The following is a 27,252-nucleotide window of genomic DNA, read 5'->3' as shown; positions in this document are numbered from 1 at the left end:
GGTTGTGGCTCAGCTGGTTTTTCTGATAGTTCTGTTTACTCTCTGTCGGTGCGCATTTGGAGGAAGAAGAAACAGAATATCATGTACAAAGGTAATGGATTTATATTATATTAAATCCGACTAATTATATGATGTTTGTGGTCATGCATATATACTTGTTTTACAGTATTACTATGTTCATGAGCTTGAAATCGATCGCCATTATATTCATTGCATATGTATATAGTTCGTTGATGTACAAAGAAGATACAAAAAGGTATTTTGTGGTATTATTATAAAGATGGACTAAATAATTAGTAGTTAAATTTCAGTCGTCCTAATCACTTTATTCTTTACATGTTATAGGTGAATTATTCATATATTAAACAACTAATGGAGAAAATGTTGAGATAAGGATTTGCACATGATCTTTTATTTGTCTTTGAAAGAGCTTGATAGTATTCTACACAATTATGTTGATGAGGTTTTAGCTAGCTAGTATGCAGCAAATTACTAGTACTATATTAATTTCTTTTTTTATTCTTCATCACTCGACCTAGAAATCATCTTTATCGGCAGGAATTTTTTTAGGGAGAAATATTTTTATTCGCCTCATAAATTATTAACAACTTTATCACTGCTGTTTGCTTCTGATCCTCTCCCAGCCACCAAGAAGCTCCGTGGAGGTACTAGGCCAGGGTTGATTGGCTGGGGTACGTACGTAATTGTGCAGCAGTACAAGAAAACCCTAAAGTACGTACTGTACATGCCTGCCTTCCGTTCTCCCTTTCGTCGGTCGGCTCGCCCATAGGGAAGAAATTCTCGTTACTCCTCTAGTGTTCTTCTCCCTTGCACGTACGCCCTCCTTTCCCCATTACTGTACGGCCATCGTTCTCATATTGACATAAGATTTTCCTTGTTTCTTTTCAATCTGGCAAGATCTTGGCCGATTCAGTGATTAGAAACACTCCTATTTTTACAGTTACATATCGAATCAACATGAGCGAGATCTTTGAGTCTACTGCTCACAGTATGACATTCACCAACCTGAAGATTATAAATATATCAGTTCAGACCTTAGAAGTAACCAATTAATAGGCATGAATCTACTTTTATTCAACTTATAGTTAGGAGGTGTAATCGAATCGAGCTGAGCCGAACAATAAAAGGCTCGAGCTCGAGCTCAATTCGTTTTCCCTAAGTTCGAATTTGGCTCGAGTTTGATTATATTCGAGCTTTAATTTTTAAGCTCAAGCTCGGTTAATTTGTAATGAAATTAAATAGTTCGCAAACAGCTCGAGCTCGGTTCAAAAATGACATGTTTTAAAGTTAAATGAGTTTAGTTCAAGTTCAATTCGAAAATAGCTCGTTTAAAAGTTAAATGAGCTTAGTTCAAATTTGACTCGTTAATATATAATATTTATAATTCATGTAATATATATACATACACGTTCGCAAGCCTCTTAATGAACACGTTCGTGAGCTTTTAAACAAACATATTCGCGAGCTCACGAACCAAATACTATTAAGCTCGAGATCAGCTCGATAATATTTTTGAGTTTAAATCAGACTCGAGCTCAGCTCGTTAACTTAATCAAACAAATTTTTTTTTCGAACCGAGACTCGAATAACTCGCAAGCAGTTTGGCTCGTTTACACCCCTACTTATAGTGTTTTCTATATCCATTTTAGTTTACTTTATAAAATTGAAAAAAATAATTTGGTAAATTTCATTAAACTAAATTAAAATTACATTAATTACTTTATAAAATAATTAATTATAATTTAATTGTCGCGCTATTAAGATTCTTATTTTAAATCCAAGCTTGGCCATTAATGGTGTACCTGAGAGACACTTCCGGTGCTTTGGCAGCCGCTCTACCGCACCAGACCAAGCTTGCTTCAACCGAGGTAAGAGCAGGCCATGGAATGGGAACTTCTACAAGTGAAAAATAGACAATATTAAACTTTAAGTTGCATTTTAGATGCTATTAAGTTGTAATTAATTAAATACAAATAAATATAACAACTGTAATCTTAATTAAACAAACAAACTTAATGAACTTACAATCACAAGTAATAAATCATGATGGATAAATAAACATTGAACATCACAAGTAATAAATCAATAAAATATATTAAAATTTCACATTGAACAAAGAGGGGAGGCACCATAATTAGGTGGGTCAGTCCACTGTCTAGATTAATATAAAAAAATAAACAAAAGAGCTATAATCAATTAAATAAATTTACAATCACAAGTAAAAAATTTGATCTTATTAATAATGATTGACAAGAAAAACATTATATTTCACATTACGAGAATGACAAAGAATATCACAAAAATTCTAAAATTTAAAATCAACAGGTACACATTGGAAGAGACCACATAGCAAGACAACCAGACAACACAGCAACAAAAATATATCATTTGGGCATTGATGCATATTTATATATTGTGACTTTCAGAAATTGAGACAATAGGACGCTTATCTTTTGACTGCCAAACATTGGAAGTATTTATCTATTGTGTTCTTAAGGGTGTTCAAATGCTGTCCAATCCTGCAAACAAATGCTTGTATCAGGGTGGAAACCCCAGCTAGTTGGGATATGTTGAAATGTGTGTTAATGTAGTCTGTAGAACATATGATAAGCAGATGATATTTTGCTGATGTTAAAACTTGTGCGTGCTATGTATAGTTTCGACTATTTAGATTTATTTTAATATTGGCGGGCATTGTACCTGCCATTTACCCTTCCATTGCAAACTTGTGCGTGCCATTGTACCTGCCTTTTTAATATTGGCGGGCATTGTACCCTGCCATTTACCCTTCCATTGTACCTGCCATTTACTCTTCCATTGTACCTGCCTACAATGCCTAATTCCATTGCAATAATCTAATTCCCATGCTTCTTAGGGATATTTGGTCCCTTCTTAACTAAAATAAATTTGGCAAAAATATTCTCCAACTTCAAAGAATAGACCTCATAGAATACAGTAGCAATCTCAACGAAAAAATTAAGAGATAATTTACAATTAAGATAGGATCAACACAAAAAAAAATCTCAACGAAAAAAATTAAGAAATAATTTACTTAATTAAGGATATGATCAACAAATTATCAAGAGATGTTGATGACATGTACTTCATTGTTAATTTTTTATCTTGATTAATCTTAAGAAGGTTATAGAAGAAGGTCTATCTTGATTAATCTTGGAATAACATAAAGTCATGAAGATAAATATATCTGTAGATCTTTTTAAAATGTAGGTAGGCAATATTATTGCTCTAAATATTCCTTTTATGACAGGGAAACAAGGATATTCACAAGATAAATTCAGGAAAGGATATCATAATAAACAATTTGTTGCACTAACCTAATTAACCATAAGTTCAATGAACCATCTGAGCAATGTAGGTAATAAAATATACCGAGCTAAAATCTGTCAATCAAATTAAATTAAACTAAAAGCACAAGCATGGCACAATCTAATTAAGCTTTTTTTCCAGCCCAAACATGGCATGCCACCAAATGGATATATAAAAGCAAAGAACTAGAATACAATATTAATAAAACTAAAGTGATATACCAACATGTCTCTGACTCAATATAATAATAACAACCAATTTCCTTATTTAGCAATTTGTCTATAATTATTTTTTAAAGAAAATTTCTAGTAATTAACCATATATATCTTGAGACGCAATAAGACAAAACAAGAGTTGATGAAGAACAAGACTTACATCTGACACCCTTGTTTTGTCAGTATAGGTTCCTTTCAAGAGATGCCTCCACATAAGTTATGTTCTGTTCATGTCCAAGTTACTGTAGGTTTGGATGATTTGATTGTATATCCTGGCGAGATGATGCACAATTTTAAAGAATTAAAAGGAGCAGGTATAGTATATCATTATTTAAAAGAGTAATCATATCATTTTGCAGATTTTATGCCAGCATGCAAATGGCATATAGTATTATTTTATTCTCTCAATTAATTAATCTGAAACTTTCCATTGGATTAAAGGACCACAAAAGTACTGACTCTATAGAGAAAGCATATGAACTATAAACATACCAAATAAAGAAGCAACAAGAAGCCTTCTTCTTACCTCAAAGTGAGAGATGTTCCTTAACTTTCTTCACTATACATAATGGTAGTATAAACTTTTGACATCTTTTTCGTAAGAACAAGAGGATCTGTGAGAAATATTATACGTATTGTTGTAAGCATGACGAAATTAATAAAGAAAAAAATTAACAATAAGCTCTTTCCTTACCTCCATAGATGGAAGCTGTTCTCCGAGCGTATTCCATTAATAATGGATGTAACTCTAACGTCGACCAGATGAAAGAAACAAAGCCACCCTCAACAAGGCCTCTTGGAGCTTCGTCGTCGAAGAACACACTTTCCCAACAGAAAAGCAAACTGACTAACGGCTAAATAAATGTTTCCGAGAAACAATTTGAAGTCTGACTCATGCAGGATCTCTGCTAACCATATCTGTCAAGAAGATGCTGACAAATGGAACTAAAGGCGAGTGTCCTTTTGAATCACAAAATGAAGATATCAACAAAGAAAGTGATCGACTACCGACTTGGAACAAATAAGAGTGCAGAGATAGAGATAGGAGAGCTCTAGAAATCAGTACTCCATCGGAAACGAAGCAAGTAAAAGGAATTGTTTTTTTTTTAATGAATAGAAATAGAAATAGAAACACAAGAAGAACCGTGATTTCCGTTAAATTATAACAGATTGCAGAAGCAGGTGGTACACGTATGTATTCATCGATGCAAAGACCTCGCCTGGGATTCGACCAAAAAAAAACTCATCTCGGAAGTCACGCTTCCAGGCTTGAATCAATCGGAAGATATTTTTTTCCATTTTTATTCAGGTTCTTGTTCCAAAGTCTTCAAATCTGGTCTAAATCGAGTAAAACAAAACCAAAATGAGGAAGCGTTCGAGACGAGAAACAAGTACACCCAGTAATCACATGCTGTTGCCTCCTCGGAATCCCACTCGGACAAGACTACAGCCGACGGGACAGAGTGGGGAAGATAAAGCTAACCGACATCAGATAAGATGAATGGTACTCTGCATCCCAAAGCTCGAGGACGAAGGCACGGCCGAAAAGATAGGATAAAGTAAAGCTGATCTCACGCGTGTCAATCGAGCCAACAAGCTTATCACTCTCGACCCATTTCTCCATGGAAGCAAGAAACAGGACGCAGATCTGGGCGGCTGGTGACTGTGCGGCGCCGGTGGCGCAGAGATCATCGGGATGACAGACAGACAGTGAGCACGCAACAGCAACGTCACCGCAGCTGATGCCCTCCCCGATGCGTGCTCACTCTCTTCTGTCAACCCAAATCACCTCCCAAAAACTTCAAAATAAAGAAGAAAAGAAGAAGATCGATCGATCGACCAGAACCAAATCCGAAGAACATACAAATCTCGCAAAAAAGGGAAAAATAGCAAACGAACAAATAGCAGTAGAGCATCTCCCCTACGCCTCCGCTCGATCTCCTCATCGCTTCCTCTCTCTCTCTCTCTCACTCTCCCACCCAGTTCTAGGGTTCACACCTCATTTATCGCCGGCCTGCACGTGCGGCTTCAACGTCGTACGAAATTTGAATTAAAACATTTTTGAGGACTAAAAAATAAATTGGACGCGGGATGCCTGGACGCCGTACACGCACAGTGGGAGTGGACGATCGATCGCATAATTCGCATGAACGGAGAGAGGGAAGCGTTTTATGGGATGTCCCGAGGCTACTGTCCGCATAAGACGTCCGCTTCTTGGCTGCGCGAATCTCGATGAGGTTCAGGGTCAAACTTTTTTTACCTCTTCCATTACTGTAGATTTGAGGGGGGAAATAAGTCTCAAGGACTCAATCCTTAAGGGTCAGGTAAGATCTTCTTGACATCGTGATCGATCAACTGTAATTTCTTGATTTACTTTTTCATAAACGGTCGTGGATCAATCGTACACCTCTATTACTATAGATTTGAGAGGGGGCAGAAGGGAAACAATCCTTTTAATAGACGCTTTTAAATTTAATAAAATTGGCTAGCACGTCTGCTTAAATCATCATGGCGCAGCCTTGAGTTGATTATGATGAAATAGAATTATTAAAATGGATAAGCATCGAATTTTGATGAAGTCGAGGTAATATTCTTCATTGTCTTGATCAACTGTAACTTTTCGATTTACCTCCTCACAAATGATCATGAAATCAACTATGTGAAATCGTTGAGTGGCAGATTTCATCTTTTACTGAAATGATGTAGTGATTTTAATCAAAATTATAAATAAAAGAATAGGATAAAAATTAAAAAGGCCTTTCCTTTTTATAAAAAACCTACTAAATCATTAACTATGTTTTTTATAAATACAAATGTAAATATATAAATACATTTAAGATATAAATAAACTTGGATAAAAGTTAAAAGGGAGTCCCTTTATTTCTAAATCATCACAAGGATATCTCATTTTACTATTTAATCATGTATAATTATTTAAATATCATTTAATACTATTTTATATGGTTCAGTAGCTAGCTCCCATATAAATTTTGAATCAGTCAAGTGCATTATAGTAGTTACGATTTTATAACTATTATAACATGAATCATTATATCAACTATAAAACAATATAAATTTTTATTCACGTACAATTTTGTAATTGCTATAACGTGAATTTCTAATTCATATTATAACAACTTGCATACAATATGAATTACTACCAATCTTATTCATGTTATAATAATTATAATTTCGTAATTGTACAACGCACTTAATTGCTTTAGAAATTAGACTGAAAATAATAATACTGAACAATATTAAAGAGCAATTGAATAATTATACATGAGTGAATAATAAAATAGGTCTTTTGATAAAAAAAATTAAAATACAACATTCTTTAATGATTTAAAAAATATATATTTTCTTGATTTTTGCCCAATAAACTTTAACTATGCTTTGAAGATCAATGCACGATAATAATTCATTGAATATTTTAGGATTTATAACATGGGGGCGCTTATAAAACATACAAATGCCCCATCAAATTATTCTTTCAGGATCTATAGAAACGCCCTTACAGATTGTTTGGGCCAGCTATTGGTTATCCTACTCCTTAAGGACAAATTATCCTACTCTTTAAGTACAAAAAGTTTATGCACAGTATAAACATTCTTCGAAAACATGAAATCAATCAATAATTGATTGCCTTCTTCTTACAACATATCTACACCTTCCATCTTGCTGAATCAATAGCTTCCTGACGATCGAGTTGTAGGATTCCTTTTCTTTTTTCTTCTAAATAATATGCTGCTGCATAATGTAAGTCTCGAGTCGATAAGCATTACTCGAACTGACGAGTGTAGATCTTGTCATCAATCTGAGATATTAGAGAAATAGTGTTATGATGACCCTCCAGGGATATATAAACTTCTTCAACAGTTAAGAGTTCAGCTATTCACAAGTATAGTAGTTGGTGGGGCAATGTCTATTTGGTGTCCGAAGTCTTTTTATCTTTCTTGTGCATGGCAAGCTTCATCTTTTCTTGCTCTGCTTCTCTCTGGGCTCTTTTCCTTTCTAGCTCTTGTTGTTTGGAGTTCTCCTCGTGTGCACGCTCAAACATTCTTGCGAAGTCGAAAAGTGTAAATCCAAGTTCAGGGTTAAAGAAGGTCAACCTTGCTCAAACGAACAACGTGCGGGATCTTCGCCAAAATATTGAACCATTGCGTCTGCATTTCTATTCTGTAAAGAAAATAAAGATTTTCCAGAGCTAATATAAGTGACATGTAAATACAAAGAACTATTATGTAACATTGAAGACTTACAACTATAGTATAAAGTGAAGTTAGGGATCTGACTTCAGCTTCAGCAACAACGAGAAACCTCTTCAAATTCTATATAGTTTGATAGGTTAGCAAAAACCATTCAAGAAAACAGGTAGGTCTTCAACATGACAAAAGATACTTGAAAGACTTCTATATATCATGCAACCAAATGGAAAGCGAAAGTGCCAACTGCTAGCGTTCACTTGATTAGACAACAAGCTCAAATGTCTGGTTCTGATCAAAGGAAAGAGCAATTTTAATTCTGAGTCACAGACCTAAAGCAATGAGGTTGTAATCTTCCTGATAAGGAAGCAAGGTGCACAAGAAAGGATTTGTCATTTGGTCAATTGATTGTTTCAAAGGAGGAATATATTGTAGTTTAAAAGCTTGGTTGCATGAGCCCATGCAAGCAGGAAATAGTCACATGAAATACCAAGGAATTCGATATATGAAACCTGCATGATATGCCAATAAACATTGATGGAAATGTGCATATTCTAAAATCAAGATGAAAGTTGCATAATATAAAAGAACAGAGATCCCAAATCTATAAATAAAGCTATGTGCAGCATTTAAGCAGAAAGCACTCATAGAGATTAAAATTGTATTAACAACTGAGATTGATCAAAGAAGTGAGTGGTCAGGACTCAGGATCTCTTTTTTAGACCCAACAATAATTTAGTCTCTTAAAATAGGCTACAATTCTTAAGTACAACTAAATACTAGACCATTATCTGATTTATTTTGTGGACTAATTTATTTCTAAAATGAGCCATTATCATTTGTATCATTCTCCTCAACCAAGGACAATAGGATCCATTATTATTTATTTCTAAAGAAGAAATATTCCAAATTATATATAAAGCTATGTACTCTGAGTAGGAATGACAATGAGACCGGGTGAGGTAGAATTTCCATTTCCATCCTTATCCCATATAAGCAGTGGGGTAGCTTGGGAAAAAGAATGTTTTATATCACAAAACCTTAACTGAAAAGATCCATAACATCCAACACATTCACCATTGGATCAGCTCTAAAACATCCAAACCAAGCCCAATCCAAGCTCGGCTTCAACCCAACACAAACCAAAGACGAGCTACACCTAATCTAACCATTAATTAGCCAATCTAATACCAACCAAATTGAACTAGATTATCACAAGGTCACAGTTTCTAAATATCCCGATTCAGTCCTTAGTATATCCCAAATATGTATAATTATCCCTATTTCCTCTCAATTAAACCTTGAAATGTAACAAAATGTTATCCTTGTTCATAGGTTATCTTATTAATTGTGTTCACTGAATGGTAAAATGTATTCTTCTGACTTAATCCTTACATAATTATTTTTCTCAATGACTGAGAGAGTTTATGATTGTCTGCTTTGTTCTTGAACTTGGACTTAGATATGACAAAACTAATCCTAGATTCACATAGTTCTATGCATCTTACTGCCCAATTTATTTTCTTAACTAATTTTAGCCTTACTTTTCATGAAATTATCTTGACTTTGTCAACTTTATCCTCTTCTAACAAACCTTTATCTCCTCTAAAAGTGATAATCAAGTGTCCATATATGTTTCAAGTAATCCGGTGTTCATGACTACACTAAAGAAATTGAAATTGATTGCTATTTGTACAAGATGTTGTTATGTCCAAGAAGATCAACACTATCTACTTTTCTCAAAGCATATTATATTTTTTACCAAGTCATTTAATGAGAATTGTTTTTTTGTGTGTGTATAACATGCTGAACATGGTACATGACTATGCACTAAATTGTATTCTCATCATGATGTATGACAAACAAAAGGAAAACATTCATAACTAGGCAAATATTTCACATTCCACTAGGCTTCAATCAACTGCATTTTCTTGTAGTTATAGTGTTTCTTTCTAGTGAACACATTGCATATATGAACAGATTGTGTGAGCAAGTTCATTCTTGCCTTTTAGTTTCTTCGTACTCAAAGAAAAATCAATTTTAACAGACTAATGGTTGATTGAAAAAAAAATCAAGAAAACGTTGGATACAGGATAATGAGACTATCGAAACCATTATGCAAATAAATACCTCACAAAATGTTTCTGATATAGGGCCATCACTGTCAGAGGATATTAATTCTTGTTCAACATTCTTCACTCCTTTACTTATGGCTTGCATTTCTTCAGCCAAAATCTTGAACTCTAACTATATATGGTCATATTGTTCATTGTTAAAATTAAATGAAATCTAATGTGATCATACAAAGAAAGTGAATTGAGAACCTTTGATGCAGCTTCTAAGAAAACAAGATTTTTGTGAAAATCAAGAACTTCTGGAAGCTTCTCTGCAAGAACCTGTATAAAAAAATAACAGGTGAAGATCTAATTTGACTGCACTTTACAAGTAGCCTAATACCATTTTATGCATGATTGGCATGGCTATTGCGACTAATCGCGGGCTCTCCACAAGGTGATAGCGGCCTCGCGGAGGCCTTGCAACCTTGCGACCATGCAAAGTCTGCGGTAGCCTTGCCTAGCTACGAGGCCGCTGCTACCTCGCAGCTTCACCGAGTGCTTGTGCCGAATGGTTTCGATGTCGGTCGATGGGCAAAATGAAAATTCCACCTATGTTGACCAACACAACTCAACATCTTATTCCATAGTTATTTGTATTTTTGAAAAAGACAAATTAATTAACACTTGAATTAATATATTATTATAATTTTAAAAATACAATATCACTTGTAATGGCAAATATTTCTTCTCACATCAAAAATCACTCTCTTTAATGCCCTAACCATTCAAGATCACTTGAAAAGACAGTCCAACAATTCTATAGAACTCCATTGTCAAAATACGAGATCAGTGTCTTGACAAGCAGCCAACAACTTTACTAGTTAATAAATAGTTATAGTTTAAGTCACCAAAAAAATAGTTATAGTTTAAGTTAGTAAAGAAAGATAAAATGGAATCAAACAAATCAAAAAACTCTTCTAAATTGGCATGACTTGGCGAGTAAGAACCAAATACTCATTCTATGGATTAATTTACATTATTTTGATTACATTTGAAGCTAAAAGTCATCCTAACTAAGGCAAAAATACTTTTTAAAATATATTTTATAATTTTAGCTAAACTTTATGATTGGCAATTTCAGTTAGATTCACACTTCGGTTTAGGACCAAAACAATCTAGAATATGAACCTCAATTTGACAACCTTGGTCAACATACTTGAACCCTTAGGGAAAATCTATAATGATTGTTTCATTTCTTTCATTGTGCTTTTAATTCTTCATTTTTTTCCTTCTAAAGTTTTTTAAATAGTAAAAGATAATAAATGTTAATTTCACATGCTTCTTGGGATGAAACATTTTGTTCCTTAATGACACACAATTGAATACCATATGATTTTACTTTAGCCTTTGCTTTCGGAAGTGACTTAGTTAGATGACTAATCATCACTAATTATTTATCATTGTCTCGTGCCCCTTCATCTTTCATCGCTTGATGCTTCTGGATCGTTAACTCTACTTTGTTCATCAGTTATGGCCACTAGTGCTTTATGTTTCAAAATTTTGGTGAAGCCTCTTCTTTGAATGAATTAAGACTCAGAACATCACATGGGTCATGAAAGCCTTCTTCTTCTTTTTCTTACCATTTTCTTCTACCTTAAAATTTGACCACTCATTCTTATAATGGCCATTCTTTTTGCACCCAAAATATGTGACATTTAATTTTGATTTCTCTTCATTATCCTTCTTTTCTTTTCTATAGCTCTGGTCCTTCTCCTTCCCACATCTTAAATTTTGGAACTTTACTTTATCTCTCCCTTGTGCGTGTGTATATTCTTCTTCATTATCTTTCCAATCATGTCGGCCATTTCACTTGCTTTATCATCATTTCTATCATCAATTCTATCATCAATTCAGTAATGCTCCTTCTAAGTCAGTGAAGCTACATTATGATAAACAAGCGCTTTTAAATCAGCATTCACAAAAAGACTAAACATATACATACACTGATTGTTACTTTATTAAGAGAAAGCATGGCTGAATTAAATTATTTCCTCTTTCCTAGTTCTAATGATAACTTACAGATTTGCTAGAAATTTTCAGGAGATCCTAGAATGAATTGAGTATACTCAGAGTCCAGAATTGAGCATAGTCAAAGCAAACTAGGATTTTATACTATTTTCAAACCATCTTCAAAAAAAATATCGAGCATCAAATTTAAGGACACAAATGTAAAATGACAATGAGTTAATACATAAAAAATAGAGGGGACTATCTTATGGAATAATCCTAATAACTTTCCCCTCTTTAATAGTTTTAAACAAACAACAAGATTAGATTAAGAATTACTTACATTACATATAGATAACAGAGATTTGTTGAAGTGTTTATAAATACAGTTTTGACTTCTAGTTGCATTTGCAAAGAGTATTGTTGTCAACCATAAAAGGCACATTTTTCTCAACTTTATACTTGATCCAATATCATGATTAGGGTTTTATTTTAAATCTACCCCTCCTTACGTGGATTAAGGTACATTGCTTAACACTTTTTGTATGAAAATACCAGAAAACAAAATGTTTTATACTCATGTCTGACTTGTTATCATTGGCAAACAGCCACATAAAACAAGATCACTAATCAAAGAAATAAATTCACTGACCTGCTCACATTTCCCAAGGCTTTCTTTATCTACTTTGTAGCCCTGAAATTGGTTGATATTTTACATCAGAAAATGGCAATAGAGAAGTGAAGAATTTGGACCAAAAAAAGAGAAAAGTAAAGAATTAAGGCTGATTGCAGTATCAATGTCAATGACATTAATACACCTGCAATGGATCCATTTCTTCTTTTGTTGGACAGAACTTTAACAGATTGTCGACCTGATCCACATCTAAACTAGACTCATCAAGTGCAAGCATCAAAGTCTGTAATGTAACAAGAAGAAGCAAAACTTAATCAAGGAACAAACATTTTTAAGATAACATATAAGAATTCTAGAGCACTATGTATGTTCATGTTAATTTAGAGAGATAAAATCAGTCCCAAATTATGAAACCTAGGCATAGAAAAAGAGCCACAATCTAGTTTCATGTTTTAGAAGCAAAGAAGAAATCCTATTACAAGTTTATAACAAAAGTACATAAAAATAATGCAGAACCTGTTTAATTTCATATTTCTGTACTTTAGTAAACAGTGTTATAGAAGGGCACTGCCTCAAACTTGAAAATCAATATTTAAGAACTTACCATTAAATCATGTATTGGAACATTGACTTTTGTAAGCATTATTTCGCAATTATTTGCTCGCCCAAGATCAATCTGCAATAAGTTAAATATAAGTCAATAGCACCACTGGAATCATGTGAATTACTAAAATTTTACATTGGTAAGACTTGTAAATCTCAAATTTGTGCATTGGAGAAGATTCAGGCATGATATTCGGAGTTTGACTACAATCTCTACCTTTGACTATCTTCTTTGAATATTGATTACCAAGACGGTGGATTAACATTAACCTTTGCCTCATTATATGATATTTAATGCATCCAGAGTAAATCATCTATTTAAGGTTGAACTGTCTTCAAAGTATCAATGCATCAACTAGCACATTACAGAGATTAGCACCAAAGACAAGTAAAGGGCATTTTTAATGAACTTGTGATGTAAAACCATCAAAGTAGAACTTTTAAATGATTTAATAAATGTGAATTTTTTTAATACAGGGTTAAACTTGCACAATTGGTGCTTCCCGAAACACATACTAACAGCATTTGTGCAATAATCTGCTCTTCATTCTGTACTTAATGAAACCTTCATTTTTAAAGACAAACTACCTTAATGAGCTAATATTAATACATAGTAGTCTCAAGTTTCAAATATGGTAGCTTTTCTAATTACCAAGTCAATAACAATACCATCTTTCCTTATAGTGTGATGAAAATTAAAAGGAAAAGATTCAAGAATATATTCTGAGCAGACTAAGTTAATTTAGTGCGAGTTGATAAAGGAAAACAAAGTAACATACAGACAAGTAAATTGCAACTAAAATACATGTCAGAAAATCCTTATCTTGTAGTGAGAATAATTACTTTTCTACCCCACATTATACATAATAAGAAGCATACTAGATAGGTTTTGTCAGATTTTCCACCAATTGAGGCACGAGGTTTTGAGTTTGGCACTGCTGCAGGGAACAAACTCTCAAGTTCAGACATGTCAATCTCTAGAATCCTAAAACAAATAAATAGGAAAAATAAAAAAGTAATAGAATCACAATGTTATTTTCACTTGATCATCAAATAGTACTTAGAGAGCTCATCTGATTTTTGTGTCTCAGCCCATAAGCTTCCAGACATTACTCTTGTTACTTTAATCCAGTGCAATGGCTTAAGAGATGTCTTTCTTGATGATGATTGGGCTGAGTAAACACTATTGGAACTTTTGACGCGTGTCAAAGTTTTCTTGGTTCCTAATGATAAGCTAGTAAGTGAGCTAGAAGAAGAGTTAGGTGGTGGTGGTACAAACTGAGTGTTATTAGACTGAGAAGCTACCATGAAACAGGAAGAAGTAGCAGGAGGTGCATGTGAAAAAGGTTTTGATGTCAAGGAAGAAGATTCATCACATTGCTTTGATTTGAGAAGAAGTAATGGTGGTGGAGGTGGTGGCATGATGCTTGTCATTTTAGTTTTCCTCATAGGTGATGGAGGATGAGAAGTTGTTGGGGGTGGATGAAAGACCAATATGATGGTTGTCGTCTGAGGAGCTGAGGGCATAGCTGATGGTGGAGGTGAGGGGATGGTTGAATATGGAAGAGGTGATAAGACAACTAGCTGAGGAGGTGAGGAGACAGCTAAACATGGCGGAGGTGGAGGTGGTGGTGGTGGTGGTGTTGGAATAACCGGTGGTGGAGGAAGTGAGGTGATAGCTAAATGGGGATTAGGTGGAGACGATGGTAGGACATCTAAAGGTGAGGAGATAGCTAGATAAGGAGGAGGAGGAGGTGTTGAAATCTGTGGTGGAGGAGGTGAGGAGACAACTAAACATGGAGGTGGAGAGGAGGGGATAAATTGTAGTGGAGGGGAGGGGATAAATCGTAGTGGAGTTTAAGGGACAACGGAATATCGAGGAGGCAAAGGTGGAGGTGAGGAGATATCTAAACGTGAAGGCAGAAGAGGTGGAGGAGATGAAAGGATAGTTGAGTGAGGACGAGGAAGAGTGGATGAAGACTTGTTTAAATGGTTTCCTAAAGGTTGCAAATGGTTCTTGGATAGATTATTAAGGTTATCATATATGTTGGGTGATAGGTTTGAACTAGGGGAAGGAAGAGATACATCAACAGAAGTTGATGACTCAGTAGCTGATAATTCTTGAGGTTGCAGTGATAATAGCGAAAGGGATTTTGACATTGTTGACGAGGGAATTGGAGATTTTCTATGTGGTTCCAATTTTGATGGGGGTTGTGATGGGAGTGGTATTGGAGATAATGTAAGTGAAACATTGTTAATAGCATGAAGAGATTGTATTGATGGTGATGGTGGTACATGAGGAATTGTTGATTTCTTTTGCTTAGAGATAGCAAAAACCGGTAGCTCCAAAGGTGGTGGCAGTGGTGTGGGTGATGGCGGTTGCAGCGTGCTGAGTGCATAATTTTTTCAACAGTTTCAGATGATGGTGGTTGAGACATTGATGTTTCAGAAGATTCTGATTGTCCAGAAACAGAAGTAGAATGTTGTGACAAAGGAAAGGTCAACTTCACTCTAGCAGTTTCGCTTTCAGATACATCACCTTCGTTCTTGAGATTAGACTGAAGCTTCTCTGAAAGAATTTTAGTGTTAGAAGACTGTGGTGGACTATGGGATTCCACTTTTTCTCAGGTAACTTTATCTGATTTCTCTTCTGAGTTTGGTGATATCATCTGTCGGAGAATCTGAAGTGCTGCATCTTCCTTCCCTTCTAGCCAATCCAAGTGGCTGAAGATCTCATGCACTTTAGAAAATGCTTCCACAGGAAGTCCTTTATCCTCAATATCTGCCAATTCTGTAATTGTAAGTGATGAAATTACATCCATATCAGAAAGAAGAACCTGGAAGCAAGAAAGTTCTTGATCAAAATAGAACTAATGGGTAAAATATGATATCAGCTTTACTACACAAAAGACACCTCAGCTCTGAAACTTATGAGAAACGGTCTTTTGCACCCCACAAGATATCAATTTGATCACGATTTAACATTAAGATATTTGACCTGATGAAAGCTGTGTTGAGTACAACTGTAAACATCATGTCTTCTCGTTCCATATCTTTGTCCAAGCTAATGCACTCGATTACAATATCTCCTTGAATGTGGCAACCTATGTCAATTTTTACTAGTTCACACTCTGCCTGCAAACCTTAAATACATTAGTACTTAATACACACCATTATATGTATAGGTAGCTTACAGTTTAATTGACATGATAAAAAAACTAACATGAAAATGTGATGTAGAACTTATAAGAATCCTGTTTATGCTCCATGGAATTAAGAAATCAAACTAGGACTTATAAGATACTAGAAACCGATGCAAATACACAGTTACATGCTCTAGTTCTCAACCAAAATTACACATGACTAATATGCAAATTTGCAGTAACCTGTTTGTAATGTCGGACCAGTTTGCTCTTCTTTGGAGTTGAAAACAGAACTTTCGTTCTCTTTTCAGAAAGGAAAAGTGGATCTTGTCCATAAATTCGAAATATAGGTCTGCAACCACCTTCTGAATCAAAAGTTGGGATCATTCTGAGAATAATACAGTCCAAGGTAAGTGCTCTATCAAGTGGAGGCCACTGTGAGGCAACACTCCTTGAAACATACTGTAAGTATCTTAGCTGAGAAGGGACAGGATTCAGGGGTGAAAGAAACTGCAGAAGCTCATGAGGGGACTGCTTGTAGACCATGTCCAATGTTCTCTGTTCCTCTGTATACTGCTTTAGGTATATCAAAAGTGCAGCTAGCATGAAAGCCAGAACTGGCCATCCTCCTCGCTCGCAGTGCATCAGTAAGAGGTTCTGCTGACCTAAACAGAGCCAACTCTCACATGACCTCAAGAAATGGTGGACCATCTCCATCTTAAGCAATGGACATCCTTCATAATGTCGAGGGTAATCCATCACATTCATATCAAACTCAGACAGGATGCTGGCTATTTAGCTTTCAGTCTCTCCATCCCAGAAATTGAAAACCATAAATGAGCCATCTGGAAAATGACTACGGCATTGCATCGCGATAGCTTCTACGTATTCTTTATATTCATCTTCCCCAACGACATCAGTTGAGAAGCTGTGATCAAACACTGCAAGAAGAAATTTCTGATTAATATGGGAAAAAGTGCTTGTGCTCTAGTCATGCATCAGCTAGAAAATGCTGCCAAAAGAAATTGCAAAGTTTGCTTCAAAATAGCATCAATAGTGAGAAATTTCCAACTACCTGCTTCTATGTGCACCAATAACTTCTAGATGAACCTTTTATAGAAAGAAGTATATATTATGAAATATATGCATATCTCGTAGGAACTAAATCAGTCTTTGAACTTAACTGACATAGGTTTTCAAGGTGGAATTTCACCTTAGCTGGACTAGTTAACTTATTCCCAGCTCCAATTCTCTCAGTATTCCCCCAATTATAACTGAATAATACTCTCGTTTGATATTTTATGTGAAGTGGAAAAAACTTGAATATTCATTAACCCCGTTCTTGTGACCATGCAGTAGCATCAGCGTTGCTTGTTTGGGAGTCAAAAATACACAAGCATACGGCGTCGTCAATTTCTTACCGTAGACCCTCTCGGAGATCTCAAGCAGCCCGTCGGGCGGCTTCCTGAAGAAGAACCTCTTGAATAGCGCCATGTCTGGAAACCAACCAAACCAAACCCTAGAAGCCGAGCTGAGACAGTTCTCGTTTGTTAAATGCCCTCCGGCGTCGCAAGCTGGCGAGATGTTTGCCACGACAGAGGGCCTCGTTGTTGGTGTTTCGTGCAGGGGTAGTCGTGTCATTTTGGTAAATAAAAAGAAAATAAAGCCGAATTTTAGTATTCGTTCAAAATTATATGAACTGCTGTAGCATGGTTCCGATACTGAAACTGAAAAAAAAAAAAACCAAGAAATAATCAGATTAAAAAGCCATCTTCATAAGACACAACTCCTCGGAGTAATGTGATTGCCTGAACCGAGTTCAGTAGCCAACGGGATTACAAACTTAATTTGAAATCTTAACTCTTTTTAAAGTGTCGCCTTCCACATCTCCAAATCTTTAGTTCTCTGACTTCTCTCGTTTGGGATCTAAACTTGTCTTTGGTTGAATACCACTTGCATTCGGGGAAGGTATATCCTTTGGCTTTTGGTCCAGTTTCGATAACTCTTCATCCGGTTTACTTCTCAGTGTATCTTTATCATCAACAGTGCTTTTGCTTTTGGGTTCATGTGTGCCATCGAACAAAGGCTTCTTTTCAACCTTGGGAGAAAAATCTTCCTTTGGCTTAGATTGGCCAGGGCTTACAACTTTAGGCGGTCGGCCTTTTCGCTTCGGCAGTTCAGAACTTGCAGGACTGAAATTTGAGCCGATAGCTACTTATGAGAGTGATTCAGAAATTGCATCATCAGAGAGGCAATGCGTTTAAAGAAAATTAATCAACCTTTTTACTGCTGTCTGCACATATGTTTCTCCCGCTGTAGAATTTGATTTTATCTTTGCCGCTTTGCTGGGATGCCAAAGATCCAACGAGAATGTATCGGTAAAAACAAGTAGGTCGTAAGCAATTAACATATTAGATAATAGCAACAGCTAGACAATCAAAACATAGATGTATGCTGTGTGTGTCCTTAAAATGTAAACTAATGCAACAAATAATTCAAAGTAGCACATACTCGTCCAGAGAAGCATCATTAGCATCTTTTGCATGTTCCTGAAGAAAATACATCTGCTGAATTAGATGTTGGCAAATCACACAACTAAAATGATATTGGACAAACCAACTTACAGCAAGATCAGACGTCGGGGATGTTCTTGTTTCACTGGCAAACATCCATCGCTCTTCCTTGAGCAAAAGTGTCTCCACATCCCCATCATCATATAAGATCTGAAAGTGTAACAAAAATTATTAACAAACAAAACAGAAGAGCAAACCCATTTAGGATTCCTCGATTCAAAGTGCTCAACACCTTATGTTTTTTAGTGAGATGATTGTACTGGATAACCTTGCCTGTGTAGAACCTGAGTCAAACTCAGAGAAATTAAAATTTTAACAATTTCTAACTGAAAAACATACATATATAGGAAAACTCACTGCTGGTCCTCTGGCCACCATACTTGAACTCTATCACCAACTAATCTCTCATCTAGATTTTGCATCTGAGCCAGTCAGGAAACTGGGTCATCATTATTATATTCAGAAGGAAAATGTAACAAAAAAATTATCATAACATTGATAAGGTACAGAGATACAAACTGTAGGATAAATTTGGAGATAAGGGTAAGCAACAATGAAAATTTACTGCACAAATACCTTCTGCCTCATCTCTCCTGCAACATCTTTCTCAAAATTCTGTTTTGCAGATGAAACTTCCTCAACAATCTTACGCTTGGCACCTGCCAGCATTTTTAATTTTGTTCCTGAATTATTTGAACCACGTGGACGACCTACTCTTGATCTAGGTTTATCAGAACTCTCTGTGGGGTTTAGATTTGGGGATGTAATGTTAACAGTCTCACCATCTGAATCTTCTCGCTTTGTATTTGCCAGTTCCTAAACCATAAAATGCAGATTGTCATTTAAACAGCCAACAAAAGGGTTCACATAAACTAGTAGAGTGCAATGTATTGATTTAAATTTAAATGCAATGTCCTGGCAATCACACAAGTCATCAACATTTAAAAAACCCTATTCCTTGTGTGGAAATGTTCACTTTAAATTTCAAACAGTGGCTTAGGATGCTGCAAATAGCAGCTATAAACATAAATGACAGCTTCATTCAATAAGAAAGATCTCAACTATATCTAGATAAAAGATTGTCACACCTTAACATTGGCAGAATTTATGTCTTGTTGCCTTCTAAAACCAGATTTGCCTTCGATTATGGAAGCAACAACTTTGCTATACTTTCTTAAGAAAGCATTCCTTGGCTTAGCTAATTTCCTCAAGTGTGGTTCTAGTTTTGGGGCACAATCGGTGATTACTCTTTCTGCAAGCATGCGAGCAATTGGTAATGTGTCCTGAGCAGAAAAGCAAAAACATAAGAAACTAGGAAAGTCAATAGATAAAAATAGGAATTTGGAGCAATATTTTACTTTATTATCAATTTTAACAGCATCCAGAAGACAGAAGAGAAGCCCTTGGGAGATGTAATCACTTTCCTCCAATAAAACAGTCATAATGGTCTGCATGGAGGAGAAGATGCTCTCGCTATGATTTGGCCTGAAAGTTCAAGGAAGAATATAGAATTATACAGCAAGAGAAAACAGACATGACATAAGCAATGATCATATAACAGGTAAAATGAAGTAAAAAAGAATATGAAGCAGCTAGGAATGACATTGAAATAGAGCTATTGAACATGCGATCAAATGAATGTAGTGCTCATATATGAGAACAGGAGGAATATTGCTACTTGTAATCCTTGTTACCTAATTTGGAAATCCCATGCCCTATAAGTTAAGAAACCCCTCACCAATTGTCATCAATTGTCACTCTATTGATGGCAGAACAACTCCTAGATCACCGACTTGGGGCAAGATTTTCTTATTGTGGCCCTTTGAGTGATCCATGCTGTAGGATGGCCATGAAACTCCCTAATAATAATCCCAGAGATGGCCCTTTAAGCGAATGCTGCACTCTTGTGCGCTCATTTCAAGCCAATGGCAAGTGCAAGACGCTAAGTAATAATTGAGCAATGTAGATGGAAGAACATAAAAGTAAAAAATGTGTGAGAAAAAAACTTATTGTGTTGAATGTTATTAACGCTCATGATTGAAACAAATAATTGTTGCACTCAAATCATTGTCTACAAGCAATGTAGTTTAATGTTTTGCATTAAAACAACTTTCTTTGACAGAATTTATAGTTCATTATTAAGTATAACCTTGCATTCTTTTAAAGCATCAAATAAGCATTCATAGTATCTCCCAGTCAAGAATTTCTTTTTCATTCAATTGATTTTTGAACTTTCAACAAAATAAATAAACTAGAATGAACCTTCTTCATGAATAGCTACTAAAAAGAAAGGTGGGCAGACCTAATAAACTAAGTTGGTTGAATGAGCTAATTGAAAAATAAAGCATACATGAAGGAATTATTATCAAGATTCACTAGACAAAGAAATATAAATTTAGTCATACCAACAGATATGATTGAAATTGGAAAAAGGTAATTTAAATAAAAATAAGGGGAACAAGAAAAAAAATAATTATTTATTTCATAAGATTTAAATAATTTAAATATACAATTAGATTCAAGGTTTCTAAAAATCAGGCACAAGTCATCAACATACTATATAGTGAATATGTGATATGTAAGAGAATATTATTAAAATCTTGAATATTAATGCTAACAAAAAAAAATATATATATATATATATATAATAAAGTATATTAATCAACACATTTAATTCTTGGCAAAGAGAAATATACATCAATCATACAAAGCAAACAAGTGAATTATAATAATCATTATTAATCAACAATGTAAAATAAATTCTATATGTAAATGTAAGTAATATGTATATAATAAATATCTAAAATGTTTACCACTTACAAAACAAGTGTTTAAGTTAAAACTTACATGTTACAAGCTGCCAAAAGTACAATAGTTTAGGGGTTCAAGTTAATTTGGTTCTGTCTAAATCAGTTTAGACAAATTAAGGGACCATAGGCCCAATGTGCTATATAATTAATTCCCTTCTAAATCCGTCTTCGTGGTTGCATATGCAACCCTAAGCAGCCGCTTCTTTAAACCATGATGGGAAATAATAATGAATATTTTAGTTACACTAAAATCACAAATAATTTATAGTATGTTGTATTAAATTATTTAAGCATTACTAATATAAAACTAATATATTCTTAGATATTACAATTATGAACAAAAAATGCCAGATTGTTAATAGTATATATTACTAATAACAATAAGTGCTAATGCTACCAGATTTCCAAAATATCCTTGCTGAATAGTTAGTACACAATCATTACTTATTAATAAAAATATCATGTTATTCATATATGATAATTAACAAGATTATATCAGATTATTAATACTTTCATTTCATATTGAACCATTATCACATATACTCGTTAATAAATAATTTTTTTTGCTTTAATAAATAAATTTTTGTTTATTAACAATATCTTATTCATAGATGTAGGCCAAGTCAGTTAAAATCACATAAGTTAAGAACCTTCAGGAATCGAACCTTTAGAGAAAACCAACCCCCACCCACAATGTTTGTGTCGACTAGCAAGCTCTGTACTTGCCTCCATGCTATGCCACTTGCCTCAATCATTCACCTCATACTAAGCCTCCACAAACATCAAATTTTAGTGCGAACCTAGCGTCCAAAGCTTTGTTGCTTGCCTCTGCCAAAGGCAACATCAAGCACATGCTTCACCCCATTTTGACTTTACCTTATGTGCACCTTCTCCCCCTTTCCCCTTTCTTTTTTCTCTGCCTTTCCCTTTTCAGCCCGATTCTAGTCTAATTTTGTTCGCTTAGGCAAGTTAATTCTGTCAATGGGTGTATTTCATTGTCTCTTGATATCTCAGTAAAGCTTTGTGAGTTGTGCAAATTTTAGAGAATGAATGGACCAGCTGTTATCCAACTTCACCAATCTGAAGTGGGATTAATTAACTATCATTTCAAACTAGGAATGCAGAACTATGGAATCACATATTCAATGTGACATTGCATATGCAAATATATAGCCGACCCCACCTAGTGGGATAAAGCTTGGTTGTTGTTGTATTGCATATGCAAATATAGCCACCATAAAGTACAAATATATTTTGGAAACAAGTAAATTTTCTTAATTATACAATGGCAACTCTAGTAATTATGGATTAAATTTCCCTTCTTGAGAAGGTGATGTAGATTTTTAACTAAAATGCAGTACAAAGTACACAACGTACTTTCGATCGTGTGCTCTCTAGGCTCGACTAAAGCCCCTACTTTTGCAAAGTCTAAGGTATTTGGGTGACAGCTCTCCTAGTTGCAGTGGGAGGCACTAGTTCAAAGTTTAGAAAGCCTCACAATAAACCTAGTGAGAAGAATAATACGAGGGATGCATAATTTGAATAAATTTGATTAAGACTCGGAACAACCAACAAGCACTAAATTAGTCAATTTGTGTCACAAGCCTCTCGACCACAACTCTCCTGGCCCACTAGCCATGCTCGATCTAGAACAAGATCAGGTCGTTTCGAGCATGGCATGGGGCTGGTTCAGGCACAGTTAATGGGCATATCACAGCCCATAAACAATATTTTAATTTATATATATATAATTTTACATATTAACTTTTCTCCCCAAAAAAATTATAAAAGTTAAAATATTATCAAATTATTTTAAATATGTTTAAGTAATATTGATAAATTATTATTATAATATTTGAGTTTTCTTTTATTGCTCAATTCATGAGTTAGTCCAAGTACAACCCAGACCAATTATGCCCAGACTCAGGTTGGGTTTAGGTTGATTCCACTGTGGATCATGCTTGGCACAGCCTTATCCAACGGACTGACTCAACCTAGACATGGTTCATTGACACTCCTAATTGTCATACATGAATAAAAAAACATTATTAAAATACCAAAGAAAAAATTGATAAATGCAACATTAATCTTCAACAATAATGGAAGGATACAATATCAATGAAGCAACTAAATATGATGATATATCTCACTTTACTAGTATCACAAACAACTAAAAAAATAATATTGTTAAAATAAATCTACAAACCCTCACCGAATTGTTCTAAGGAAAATGTGGAACATATTCAAAACCAGAACATCACATTCAAGATCCAACATCACAACACATGATCGAACTTTGGCAAAGGTGTCAAGAATAGAAACCCTCCTGCAGAATGAGTCACTGGATATGTCATCCAATTTGTCAAGTGTGTCAACGATGTTCCGGAACACCTCCTGCATGATGGAAGAAAGAAAAAGTCACAGATAACTACTTTAAGAAAAAAGAAGTTAAATTTATGCTACTGTAAAATATGTTCATGAGATAACTGGACTCCACATATAGACCTTCATTAAATCATCATTATATGGAGCTTCAGGGGCAGTGATTCTCGTAATCTCATTGGTACATGAAGCAACTATTGCTTTCACATCTTCATCAAAATGACTCAAAAGCCTCTTGTCAACCAACATCTTCATGGCAGGACTAAGAGCATCTAGAATTGACTGACTTGGTGATTGATGGACTCTTGATAAGAGTCTCTCAGTTTGCTGAAATCAGAAGGCAATATCTAAGCAAGACCATGTGCCAAAGATAAATAATACTATAAAGAATGTTCCAGGGGGAAAAAAAATCAGATACTATTAACTCAAGTGTGTGAGACAGTTTGCAAAGAACACTAAACACCATTCCTAGTTTGACACAGCACACTCAACAAATTAACAGATTTACTATTGAGCAGAAGTGGAATGTATTAAAAAGTAAAAAAGCATCTACTTTTGATTGATGTAATAACTGACACACTTTCACATTAATTTAGTGTAGGAAGATTTAAAGTAGTATCATGAGCTTAACAATCAATTTTCATACTAACATTTAGATATCAATCATCTCTAAACTGGCACAACAATCCATTTTCAACTAAGTGACATTAGTCTAGGTATATTTCACATATCTAAATTATTATTGGATTGTCGAAAGTTTCACACTGATATTTAAATCTCAAACAAGTCCATGTCACCTGTGAAAAACTTCCCATCACAGATTCTGTATTTTCTTACAGAATGACAGAAACATAGATGTTAACTTCATCAATAAATCCAAATCCAATAATGGATTGTTCTATGAAATTTTCCTTAGATGTCAAACAACAATAATATAAAGAAGAAAAAAAAAAGAAAGAAAACGCTATGCTAAAAACGAGTCAATATAGAAGGAAATAGAAATTAGTAATTAGATATAACATAAATGCAAGTGCAATGTTACCATCATCCAAGAAAAGAGAAGCAATATAGTCATATTAGATTCAAAAATATTATCAAGTGAAAACGGTGGAGAAAACTCACAACCAAGCACTCTATTTGGAACGGATAAAAAGGGAGGATCGATCTCAAGGAGGTCTTACGCCGAGGAGGGAGAGGAGATCGTAGACGTCGGTGGGAGGAGACTCAAGCTGCTTCCCGACTTCTCGAAGACCGTCCACCAATTCCTTCTCGGAGGTCATTGATCCGGCTTTCTGAACTCAAAAACTCAAGCTCAAATCAAACCCTGGAAAAAGAAGAAGAAGAAGACGACGATGATGAGGTGGGGGAAGGGGGCAAAGGGCGGAAAGAGGTCGAGGGCGAGGGTTTCGTTACCTACGATGGAGAGAATCAGGTGGATTTCCGATCTCCGCCTCTTCGCCACCAGTCGCGCTTCTTCCTGTCGCTGGCACAACCGTTTCAGGTTACGGAGTGCGGGTCGGCCAGTGAAATGGAGACTGGCGACGACACCTTTTTATTCTCCCCTTGCGCAACGGCGAGCAGCGGGTTTTAAGATTTTGTCAAATATCCCTTTTTATTGTTTTATTATTAAAATAAAATGAATATAGAAATATTCCATTTTATTTATTGTTTTATTTTCATTGTTCCAATTATTAAAAAAAAACTCATAATTATTTATAATTAAAGAGAGTTCTTTGTGAAGATCCCCTTCCCCATCGTTAAAGGGCCAATAGTAGCTTGCCACGTCATCCTACCTCGCAAGCATAATGAGTGCCGGCGGTGCACCGGAAACGAGTGGCTCACCGTTACGTCCCTCTCGTCCGACCTCATCCCCTTCCCCATCTCCCCCCTTCGTCCGCCTCCTCTCTGGCTCCCTCATCCATCCTCCCATGGCCGAACCCTTTGCGGACCGCCGCCCGCGGTGTTCTTAGCCGCTAGATTTCGAATCCTCCCCTTTCCGCTCTCTCCTCGCTCCGCTTCGACCTCAACTCCCTCCGCTAGGGTTCTTGGCCTCGGTTGGTACTGCTGCGATGTCGTCAATCCTGCCAAGGAACGAGACGGTCCAGATCCGCGAGGTGTGGGCCGAAAACCTCGAGGCAGAGTTCTCCCTGATCCGCGAGATCGTCGACGACTTTCCCTACGTCGCCATGGACACTGAGTTCCCTGGCGTCGTCTGCCGCCCCCTCGGGAACTTCCACTCCAACTCTGATTTTAACTATGCCACACTTAAGGCCAACGTGGACATGCTGAAGCTCATCCAGCTCGGTCTCACCTTCTCCGACGACCTCGGCAATCTCCCCGCCTGCGGCACCGACCGAGGCTGTATCTGGCAGTTTAACTTTCGCGAGTTCGATGTTCAGCGTGATATCTCCGCCTCCGATTCCATCGATCTCCTTTGTCAGAGCGGCATTGACTTCCAGAAGAACGTCGAGAAGGGCATAGACGCGCAGAGGTTCGCTGAACTGCTGATGTCGTCGGGCATCGTGCTGAATGACTCCGTGCACTGGGTGACCTTCCACAGCGGATACGACTTTGGATACCTTCTCAAGCTGCTCACCTGCCAGAACCTACCTGACACCCAGGTTGGGTTCTTCAAGCTCATCAAGATCTACTTCCCGACTGTGTATGACATCAAGCACCTCATGAAATTCTGCAACAGTCTCCATGGTGGACTTAACAAGCTTGCTGAATTGCTGGAGGTTGAGAGGGTTGGAATATGCCACCAAGCTGGCTCAGACAGCTTGCTCACCTCCTGTGCCTTTAGGAAGCTGAAAGAGTCTTTCTTTAATGGTTCCACTGAGAAATATGCAGGGGTATTGTATGGGCTGGGTGTTGAGAATGGACATATGGCTCATTGAGTCAGGAAGTAATAAAAATAATAATTAAATTATTATGGATTGCCTTCTCCGTGTGCTGGCCAAACTGATTTTCTTATCCCTATAAATGTTTGATATTGGTAAACAACTATCTTAGTTTAACATATGGCTAATCAAGCCTTTCCATTTGGGTTCATAGTGATCACAGTCATTGTTTTACTCTCTTTTTGGAATCATGCAAATTCGAATAATCTTAATTAGCATTGCAGGTGCTTAGAGGTTGTATTCTTTGTACTCTACTATGAGGTGATCCAGCTTCATCTGAGTCAAATTGTTTAAGGTATGCATCTATTTCTTCTCAAATTTGTACAATGTAATTTAGGGATTTGAATAAGAAGATCATCTGTTTTTGCTCAAATT

General features: G+C 35.7%; 2 protein-coding genes, 1 long non-coding RNA gene and 1 pseudogene across 4 annotated transcripts; 1 reads left to right on the top strand and 3 right to left on the bottom strand.

Annotated features, from left to right (window-relative positions):
* Positions 1-1,745: 1,745 nt before the first annotated feature.
* Positions 1,746-4,701, bottom strand: LOC141831897 (uncharacterized). Its single transcript, XR_012602089.1, has 4 exons — positions 4,258-4,701; positions 4,090-4,177; positions 3,724-3,835; positions 1,746-1,917 (listed from the first exon to the last, which is right to left on the bottom strand). It is a non-coding gene; the product is annotated as an uncharacterized LOC141831897 (long non-coding RNA).
* Positions 4,702-7,001: 2,300 nt separating this feature from the next.
* Positions 7,002-17,721, bottom strand: LOC141831896 (formin-like protein 6; annotated as a pseudogene).
* A 222-nt stretch (positions 17,722-17,943) lies between these two features.
* On the bottom strand, positions 17,944-25,532 carry LOC141832073 (sister chromatid cohesion protein PDS5 homolog C-like). 2 transcript variants are annotated; one of them, XM_074719549.1, is made up of 13 exons: positions 25,391-25,532; positions 25,159-25,301; positions 24,101-24,304; positions 23,808-23,989; positions 20,144-20,270; positions 19,874-20,068; positions 19,362-19,601; positions 19,143-19,207; positions 19,018-19,069; positions 18,837-18,935; positions 18,724-18,761; positions 18,492-18,557; positions 17,944-18,404 (listed from the first exon to the last, which is right to left on the bottom strand). In XM_074719549.1, the coding sequence occupies exons 2-13, from the start codon at positions 25,255-25,257 to the stop codon at positions 18,110-18,112; spliced, it is 1,662 nt and encodes a 553-aa protein (XP_074575650.1). In that variant the 5' UTR covers positions 25,258-25,301; positions 25,391-25,532; the 3' UTR covers positions 17,944-18,109. The 2 variants fall into 2 exon arrangements, with proteins under 2 accessions (XP_074575650.1, XP_074575651.1); XM_074719550.1 differs by having other exon boundaries at positions 25,395-25,532.
* A 318-nt stretch (positions 25,533-25,850) lies between these two features.
* Positions 25,851-26,906, top strand: LOC141831741 (putative CCR4-associated factor 1 homolog 7). The gene has a single exon (XM_074719143.1). It carries the CDS (start codon positions 26,047-26,049, stop codon positions 26,872-26,874), a length of 828 nt encoding a protein of 275 aa, XP_074575244.1. The 5' UTR covers positions 25,851-26,046; the 3' UTR covers positions 26,875-26,906.
* The last annotated feature ends 346 nt before the right edge of the window (positions 26,907-27,252 follow it).

Source organism: Curcuma longa, chromosome 7, assembly GCF_044706935.1.
Source record: "Curcuma longa cultivar G26 ecotype Majalengka, Jawa Barat chromosome 7, ITB_CL_G26_1.1, whole genome shotgun sequence".
In the NCBI taxonomy this organism is placed as follows: Eukaryota; Viridiplantae; Streptophyta; class Magnoliopsida; order Zingiberales; family Zingiberaceae; genus Curcuma; species Curcuma longa.
Note: the sequence above shows the minus strand (reverse complement) of the source record. Positions and strands in the feature narration are given on the sequence as shown.

What these genes read in the sequence shown, in the direction of transcription:
- LOC141832073 (XM_074719549.1), bottom strand. Translation starts at nt 25,257, where the DNA reads ATGACCTCCGAGAAGGAATTGGTGGACGGTCTTCGAGAAGTCGGGAAG. An exon ending in AATGATGCTTCTCTGGACGA is followed by an intron (nt 18,558 to 18,723) that starts GTATGTGCTACT and finishes TTGGCATCCCAG; the next exon opens with CAAAGCGGCAAAGATAAAAT. An exon ending in GTGCAGACAGCAGTAAAAAG is followed by an intron (nt 18,405 to 18,491) that starts GTTGATTAATTT and finishes CTCAAATTTCAG; the next exon opens with TCCTGCAAGTTCTGAACTGC.
- LOC141831741 (XM_074719143.1), top strand. Translation starts at nt 26,047, where the DNA reads ATGTCGTCAATCCTGCCAAGGAACGAGACGGTCCAGATCCGCGAGGTG.